This window comes from Lycorma delicatula, chromosome 7 (assembly GCF_047948215.1).
Source record: "Lycorma delicatula isolate Av1 chromosome 7, ASM4794821v1, whole genome shotgun sequence".
Taxonomy (NCBI): domain Eukaryota; kingdom Metazoa; phylum Arthropoda; class Insecta; order Hemiptera; family Fulgoridae; genus Lycorma; species Lycorma delicatula.
The window spans coordinates 11,905,848-11,915,667 of record NC_134461.1 but is presented as its reverse complement, the minus strand read 5'-3'; the positions used below and the strand labels follow the sequence as shown (position 1 = coordinate 11,915,667).

Sequence of the window (9,820 nt, the reverse complement as noted above, 5' to 3'; positions counted from 1 at the left end):
TCGAACCTGGGACTGTAGTTCATTTGAAAAAGGCGCGTATATTACATTTTATGTTGGCATGGGTACAAAGCTGCTTAATTATATGTTTAAACATTTTAGCAAATACAATATTTCATTATGGTGGAAAAGTACTTAATAGGAAACGTAATTAATATTAGTTAGAATAATTGTAATTTTTTTTTTATTTTCATCATGTGTAGAGAATGTTATAATTTGAACAAAAGCACCTTTTATATTCACCAGCCGAAGGTATCATTTCTTACTATTGCGGTTTATAGTAGCTATGAAGCCAAAAAGTATTCCGTTCATTGTAAACTTCACGTTAGTTATGATAATGTTGGTACAACGTTACAGCAAGGGTGCTGAAAACTGTTTGGTTGAGATCAAACACGTTTATTTGTTCAGCTGTTAATTATTTTTTTGATCTTATATCTGTCAAACCAAAAAGGTTATGGAGTTCTGTTTTAATTGTGTATTTACCCTTAGCCAAAAGATGTTTAAGTAAACAAAAATTTTCAGCTTATAAACACATATTCAAATTGTTTTTTATCTTTTATTAAGATGAAGACAAAAGTTATGTTATTTCTACTAAAAGAATTTTAATCGAATTTCTCTATTCGGTAATCTAAATTTGTAGCTCTGTTCATTAGTGGTTTATATACTATTTATGCCTCTTAATCTGAGAAGTAACACATCATGACATTTTTGGTTACAATCAAAGTTGTACTAGATTTCTTTATAAGTTGAACGTATACAATAATTTTAGTTTTTGTTGTCAATGTATTTACAGCTGCTACTGTAAACATGGATTTACCATTGTACCATTTGAGTGATACATGGTGGCAAGAGGTATATAAAAAAGTAAAAAATGCAGTTGTGTTTATTGATAACCCTTTATGTGAGTGTTTGCATTGGCATGGTGGTGTAATTAAATTGTTTAATGCTGGAGCAGTGGCTTGCAAAGAATTTTCATCTTTTGAGGTAAAGTACGTTTGATATTTATAATTAAATAAAAAATAACAGTTTGGTTAAAACTGAGCAATCAGTTATTCATGTATTACGTGTTATAAAGATAATTGTGCTTAAAAGCAACCTTTATTTCTTGTGTTTTTAATTCTAACTAGTGAATGAAGTAATTAAAGTAATAATTACTATATTTTATTTACTTTTGTTTGATTTTAGTGTGCATCAGAAGATCAAAAAAAAGGTGTGTTCCTGACATCAGGGCCAGTTGTTGGCACAGTACGTGATATAGTGAGAGACATTGTCAGTGCTAGTAAATTTGAATATTGCATATTGATAGTTGCTTCTGGACCTACTGTTCAAATGTTTGCTGAGAAGAGGGACTCTGGACATGATATGGCTGCTTTTCAGCAGCTTGAGTGTGCTATGTTAACATGGATGGGTGGTAGTAAAGTATGAAAACTATGTGTAGTTTTTATTTATGAGGGCTAGCTGAAGTATAATGCATGACCACTTAGAATTTGCAAATGAAAAGAAATAAACAAGTAAAATACATACTTTATAAAATTACATTTTATTTTCTACAAAAACTTAGATTTATTTTTGTAATTCTGAGCAATTGTTTTATCAAGTTCAATTTTGTTCATACTTTAATATACTGTAGTAATTATGCTTAGGATCAGGAAAACACAAAATCTGAATGTTGGAAAGCAGGTTTGGACAATGGGTAACCTATGCAAGGTCAAAGGCTGGACCATGTTATTAGTACTCTAATCAATTAGCTATCGGTTTTGTGAGTTATAAATACCTATTTTAGATGCTAATTCATTCTGTTTAGAGAGGTTAAGATTAGAGTTAGAGTTAAGGTTAGACTTTTATGGAGAGAGATTAGGGAGAAATTACCAAGGTAGGCAATATTTAACACCATCTCGTAGACACTTGGCCGACTGCACCACATGTTCCAATATTATTAGTCATATTTATGATGGATAATCTTCTTTTGTCTATTAATGTTAGTTTATGGTTTATTTCTCCCATTGCATAACTAATCTTAGCTCTAACCTTAACCTTAACCTCCTTTCACAGAACCTTAACCTCTCGCTACAGAATGGATTATCCATCTGAACAGGTAGTTGTAACTCTCAAAACTGATTGGTAATTAAGTATTTTACTGGTAACGTGGCACAGACTTTGACCTTCCATGGGTCATCTGCTGTCCAAATTTGAAAAATTTCTGACATAGAGATTTAGTGTTTTCTTGATCCTAAGCATATCTACTATAGTACATTAAAGTATGAAAAAAATTGAAGGTGATCAAGTAATTGCCCAGAATTACTTTATTTTTTCATGTAGTCACCGTTTACAGCTACACATTTTTCCCAACAGTGAACCGATTTTCTCATTCCACCAATTAAGAATGTTGGTGATCTTTCCTGTATCCATGATCTTATTGCACCCTTCAGTTCATCGTTCATGGTGAAATTAACATTAAATGTTTGTTTAATTATTGAAAGAAGTGAAAATCCAGGGCGCCAAATCCAGTGGTTCTCATTAGTAATAGAAACTGGTCGACCATTGCAAGGTTTTATTACCAATATTCATCTTACCGGTTTCTGATAAACAAAATTTTATCGCTAACCTGCTCACGATACCTTGATTAATAGTTATCTTACCATAAACAAGTTTTAGTTGACAATGATTGTCACTAGCGTTTCCTTTTTCCACTATTAAAAATTCAATTGCTGCACAATCAGTGTAGGTGTACTTGACTCCATAAGAATGGTGACTGACAGAAAATGAGAGGGCTTGGGTCACTGAGGTTTGGAGTGTTAGTAGTAGGGCAGTGAAACTGCAAGATGGCAGAAGCAATCATTTTGTAATGTAACATTCCAGTGTACATTACATTTCAGCTGTCCCTCATATTTATTTTTACAAATGTCCTTGTTACATTGTATGATAAGCTCAATTACATTGAAACAGTACACAGCATATACCATTCCTTGAGTTCAAGGAATCTAATTTAATGTTAGAGAAAGTCATGAGAATTCCATGCCAAATCAGCTTCAGTAAAACAAACACATGAACACAATGAAACAAGGCTAGAAGTGAAATCTTAGAAGTAATAAGGATATATTTTGAAAATTATAAAAAAATATTTATCAACAATAGTAGGTCGGTTATTGTATAATATTAACATAAAATTTAAAACAGCTGTTGTACAAGCAAAAAATGACTGAAATAAAACACCTGTTCTACTTGATTTGCCTCCTTAAGTTGATTGTTCCAAGAGTCGCAAGATCTTTAACTTGCTTTAGGTAAAATCCTAAATAAATAAACTAGGTGAGAAAAATTATAGATTAATTCCAAACATTCTTTTTTAAATTCTATACATGGAACAAGGTACCTTGTTCCAAGAATCATGATTAAGAAATCCTTATAACATTTTTTCTGACTTTCTAATATATCTGTCTACTTTTGTCAACGCAAGCACCATAACATAAATTATAAATGTGGCCTGACCAAAGAGTAATATAGCAACAATTGTAGAAATATTGCTAAAATTATGTGAACTTCTAAAAGTAAACCTTAGATTCCTATAAAGCCTGTTTTTAATTTTTGTCTTTTCAGACTGGTATTTTTCCGAATGATTATTGTTATAACAGTTGATGTTAAAAATAATTATCAATATATTAACATTTAAAATTTGCAGTCCCGATTACTGATTATACCAATCTACAAGAGTTTTGTTACAAGATAATTTTGGCTAATTTTTAAGTATTTTTTGATTCTGAAACCAAATATGACCTCAAAAATTGTCCTAAGCGTTTAATTATTTTTTAATTGTTACTAGTAAAAAATAAACATTTTTAAAACAATTTATTTTTTTTATTAAATTAAACACTTGTAAAAAATTGTTTAGATTTACGAGTGAATGTGTAGCTTCCACTATTATACTTAAAACGTGGTTTTGATGAAAAATTTTTGTCAAAGCAATGGATTGTAATGACTAGGGTTTCTTATGTCTTAAAAGTAATTCCCAGGATCAGTGAGGCAAAAATCAAATTAGGAGTATTTGTTGGATTACAGATACGTAAGCTAATGAGGGATTCAGACTTTGAATGAATCTATGAAAGTAGCATGGCTGTCATTTCAATATATTATTAAATAATTTGTGGTCAAAGAGAAGGCTGAGACGTGTACAGTTTCTTCTTCTGTGTAGAACTTCAGTGAATAAAGTTGGTGAAAACTATAAAAAAAGCTTTGATACTATATTTCTCTAAAAGTATGCATGTTGCATTCACATTTGAGCTTTTTTTGGCAACGTAAGTAATGAGCAAGGTGAACGCTTTCACCGGAATTTATCGACGATGAAAACATGCCATCAGAGAAAATGGAACTGGAATATGCTTGCCGATTACTGCTGGAGATTGAAAAACAACATAACAGAGACAGAATCCTACCCTACTAAATGGCATTTGTGTGTGTGCGTCATCCCTTAGCTTAGCACCAGAATCTACCGATCGCTAGCAGAAAATCCCGATTTGTTAGTACATGTCTTGTGGTAGTCAGGTGTATACTTGTATTATTATTTATCGATTTATATGTGAAATACATACTGATATACATATCGAAGTTTTGGGAAAATTTAGTACTTTTTAACCAGATCTGAATTTTATGATGAAAATCGCAAATATCTCAAAATCGGTCGGTCTGAAAAAGCAATCTGAAAAATTTTGTCGACCTCCCTCTGTGACACCTTGTCTGTTCCCAGTGGTACCTGTCAGATGATAATATTTTCAAGTGTCTTGGGGCGCCGTTTGAAAATTGGGGAGGGGATGTGATGCGGTGCCACTGTAATATCTCAGCAACTACTCATCCAAATTTCACGATTCAAATGGCGTATTTATCAGCAGGTCGAGTCCTAACTATTTAATGCATTGGGTACACTTTTGATCGATCGGATCTTGGTTGTCGATCGGAAATTAAATCATTTAGTCCTATGTTTTGCTTGCACCATCCCACTGTAAAACATACTGACCGATCTTTCGCTAAATACGCTCAAACCTGTGCACTAGTGCAGCTGTGAAGTATAAACTTAAAACATATGTAGAAAATACTTTAGGATGGTATCTCAGAATGGATTTGACAACAAGCTTTGATGATGGTATTAAGATTATGTGAAAGTTATAGCTTCAAATTAAAAATTTAATGTTTTTGCTAATTTTTTCTTATGCATGATGAATGGCCTAAAGAGTGGAGTGCTCATCATTTTCAGTCAGTCTGATTTTTATAAAATTACCCCATGGCAGAAAGACTGGTAATAATAAACTAAACAGTTATAAATTACTGTTGTAAGAGCTATCGCAGATCAGAATTGAGGTGCTGGAATGCTGTTTTGGCTACACATATGTATACTCAGAATTTTTTAAGATAATGTGATGAATTGTCTTAATACATGTCACTTTTGTAGAAGTTGTACAGTCTACGAACTTAACTTTATAAATTATAAATATACAAATGGAATTTCTTAAAGATGTACAGGGCAGGGCCTGGGCCTATTGTTTTTGTAATCAGGTTTAGGCAAGAGATGGAGGAATCCATTTATTGTCAGCTCTATGTGTGCTTGACACCTAGATTTTGGTCTATTAGATTTCTCACAAAGTATCATGATTGAATTTCATCAGTAAGAAAAGTACTTGTTAATTGATTGATGTTAAAATTCTGTTATTAGCAAAAGCTATCATAAAATTCATCTTTTGTTACTCTATTGTGTGTTTGTTATTGCAGAATATGTATTATATCTGTTTTAATATGTTTTACAGGATTTTACGGTTGAGCTATTTAGTTTCCCATTGTTTTTGGCACCGATTACTTCAAATATATTTATGATGCCTATATTTAGTAATGTTTTCCCATTTATTGGTAAAGATATAGCTTCTTGGAACATTTCTGGTGATAAGAAAGTAAGTAATATTGTGATTTATCCATCCATTTATTTATTAATTGTTTTTTCTAATCCAGGACCAAGCAGTATTAGAAAAGGGAAAGAATTGACTTGCTGAAGAGCGATTTCACCCTCTTTCAGTCACCTCACTAAAACAATGAATTCTTAACAAAAGAAAATTTTTTACAAACATATGTGTAGCGATACGTTTTCATAAAAAATCATATTCATCAATTTAATGTAATGATGAGGTAACGAAACTTGTCTTGTGTTTGTACATTGTATAGATCCAAAGATAATAGTAACAAATCAGATAATAACATGAAAACATTTATAGATAGTGATATAAAATTTTTTGAGCAGTAAGGCCATAGAATGGGTTAGCTTAAGTAGAAATTTGAATGCGATATCGATTGAATAGTTTTCTAGTAACATGTGATAAAACTCAAGGTACACAAAACAGACAAAAAAACTGGTGGTACCTTTTTTCATTTTTACGATAACATGTCTTAAAAAATTAATAAAAGACAAAGTTTATTATTATCAAATGCAGCATAAAATAATCTACAAGGTGATGAAATCTTTTCAAAACCTGATGGGTGGTTTTACTTTTATAAAGCCTCAAACTTGAGTGCACAAACTTTCTACACTGGTAGTAAATTAATCACAAAATATGTGTAATACTAATGTAATATAGCAGCAGCAGTCATCTCTTGTGTATGTTAATGATGTATAATTTGTTTACAACTGACAAACTCACAAATATCAGTCAATTGCTACATCAGGCTTATGTCGATTTGCTGTTGCTTGTATGAGTAGTTAAGTTAATATACACTGATCTTTCTACAGTTCTAATCTTTTCCTTAACTAGGAAAAATCTGACAGTACACAGTGTGAAAGCTGTTGTTCAACAGATAAAAATCTATTTTAATGTTTCTTTAAATTTTGTTTTATATATATGTATGCTGTATTGTCAGACAACAATTTGACCATAATTTAAAAAATAGTCATTTGTTTAGATAAGGAAATGAATTTACAGTATTCTTTACAAGACAGGATGATAAAATATTTCAACCAGTCAGATACTTTTTATCTTCTTATTGATTTTCCTGTCCATACTGACATCATTGGAAAAATTCTGAGATCAGACTTGTTTTCTGTATCTTTCAGTGTAAAATTAACAAATTGGCTGAGAAAGAAGTTTATTCAAACAATTTGAATACACCTGTATGGGATCACATTAACATTCATTAATTTTAGTATCTCCCTTCAATTATTTCTGTGAAAAATAATGTATTTTTCATGTTTTTTAAAAATTTTTTGTATTTTGCAGAGCATTGAATTACGTTCATTGCCATTTAAATTGAGAGTGGCCGTATATCATTTGACATCTTGTTTACAGAGTTTATTATCTTTATTAAATGTTAATGATGATATTTATTGTATGGGACATTTGAGTCAAATTATTGGTCAAGGACTTGAAACACATCCCCAATCTTTATCAAGGAGAAAAGTAAGTTAAAATATTGATATTTGAAATTTATTTATTCTTATAAGATGTACTATTAACTTTTATTACTGATAAAATAAAATTTTGTTGCATACATAAATATATTTTTATTTATTCTCAAACATATTACACCGTTGCTTCAGATGCAGATTGTTTTTCATGCAGTAAATTTATTTTTACCACCAAGATACAGTAAAAAAAAAAATTTTAAATAAGAGCTTACTGTGAAGCACTTTCATGGAAAATCCAAATCGTTAAGAGTCTTTACACATTCAGATAGCTTTAAATTATAAATGTATCACTTATTTTATAATTTATATATGAGGTCTGTCAAAAAATAACCAAACTTTTTTAATTACACACCAATGGAGATATTTAGTGACATGCGGTTGGCAGTATTGTGTTCCGCATAACCTGCTCTGTAACCACATGTTCTTGGATTGTTGATATCTTGTTTAGTTTTCATGTTATTGTTATTTGATTGCAATGTGTTTAAATGTTAGTAGCGATTTTTGTTATGTGTGTTTTTTGGGAGCAATGATACAACGTAAAATTTTGCGTAAAACTGAGGAAAACTTTTATCGAAACTTTTCAGGTTTTGAAACAAGCTTACGGAGATGATTCTCTGGGTCATACACAATGTTGCGAATGGTTTTCACAAGTTAAAAGTGGTCGTCAGTCAATTGAAGATGACCCACGACCAAGAAGGCCTTTGACTTCAACTGATGACACACACATTCAGAAAATCAATGATCTGGTGCTTTGAAATCGTTGATTGACTGTCAGAGAATTTGCAGAAAGGGTTAGCATTTTAATTGGATCATGCCGTAACATTTTGGCTGAAAAATTGAACATGCATAGAGTTGCAGCAAAGTTTATTTCTCATTTGATGAACAGCAGAAAGAACATCGAGTAGACAATTGCCGGCAACTCATTGAACAAGCCGATGACAATGAAACAATCATGCAAAGGATTGTAACATGAGACAAAAGCTAGTTTTACAACTATGACATTGAGACAAAAGTTCAATCATCAAAAAATCATTACTAATACTTAAACATGTACTCAAACAACAGTGTCCAAAAACTAAATGAGATATCAACAATCCAAGAACATATGGTTACAGAGGTTATGCAGAACACAGTACACGTTACTAAATATCTATGTCAGCATGTAATTAAAAAAGTTTGGTTATTTTTTGAACAGACTTCATATACCAAACATGTGATAAAATTCACGAAAGTGCTGTATCATAAATAAGTTTTTTATTTTTTCTTACTGTTTTTTTTATATAGAATATACATATACAAGGTTATTCAATGATTAAGGATATAAATAGCTGTAGAGGCAAAATACTTGATAAGAGGGCTATGATACTTTCAGAACAGTAAGCTGGTAACCCTGTAATGACTTTTGATCAATTGATTGAATAAAATTATTTCGTTTATAACCTCAAGATCTCATTTTACGATGATGAAGCCCTCTTGAAGTTTCCAAATTAGTTGAAGAGCGTGCAGTGATTAGTTTTATGCTCTCTGAAATGGAAAAAACTGATTAAAAATTACTCTGTTACGACCAATCAGTATAGACAAAGTTGTGTAGACTACAGAAGTTTTTATAGCTAATAGAAAAATTTAAAGATTTTTGAACCGCAGTGGCAGATGAGCGCCATTCTAGACATTCACTTGAAATTTCAAGTCCAGTGCCTGAAACTCATATAGACTCTTTCATCCAAGAAGACTGATGGATTACAGTTGAAATCATATGTGAAATATTATAGTGCAGTTCAAAACATCACCAAGTCCAATTACTATAAAATAAACGTAACATGGGTTCCAAGAGAGTTGACAGATCATCAGAAGGAGACAAGATTTCACATTTGCACAGAACTAAAACTACAGTATCAATAGGAAGGTGATGCTTTTTTGTACAGTATTCTAATCCGTGATGAGACATAGATTCACCACTATGAAGCAGAATCAAAAAGCCACACAAATACAAAATGTTAAATGGTTATTATGAAGTTTGCTTTACAATATTAGGTAAAAATAATATAACTGTTAGTGAAATGATTATATGAATATAGTGGTGTTGGTAATTTAAAAGCTTTTCTTCTTCTCCAAGGATTAGGAAATGTTGCCTATTCCAGAAACCAACTTCTAAATGCTTCTGTGACCTTCTGGCTGATATTCTAAAGCCAGGCAAGATAATCAGTCTGCCTGCATTCGATCTAGATGTTCATACCAATTTATCTAGTATTCTTTCCTCCAGATTAAATTAAAGTCTTCAAATCCTGTTTAATGCTTTCATTTGGTATTTTATGCAACAGTCCGCAGCCCCTCACTGCTCTAAGAATCTCATTTCTGCAGCTCTGTCTTTATCTTTTTTCTTTTACGGAGTCT

General features: G+C 31.4%; 1 protein-coding gene across 2 annotated transcripts in view; it reads left to right on the top strand.

Moving 5' to 3' along the window:
* The first annotated feature begins 265 nt into the window (after positions 1 to 265).
* Positions 266 to 9,820, top strand: part of LOC142327572 (sec1 family domain-containing protein 2-like) — a 45,915-nt gene continuing 36,360 nt past the window's right edge. The window contains exons 1-4 of one of the 2 annotated variants that reach the window (XM_075370732.1): positions 266 to 981; positions 1,183 to 1,416; positions 5,787 to 5,927; positions 7,242 to 7,421. In XM_075370732.1, coding sequence (XP_075226847.1) covers positions 805 to 981; positions 1,183 to 1,416; positions 5,787 to 5,927; positions 7,242 to 7,421 — 732 coding nt within the window. In that variant the 5' untranslated portion in view covers positions 266 to 804. The remainder of the gene's footprint in view (positions 982 to 1,182; positions 1,417 to 5,786; positions 5,928 to 7,241; positions 7,422 to 9,820) is intronic. The other variant, XM_075370731.1, reaches the window with a different exon arrangement.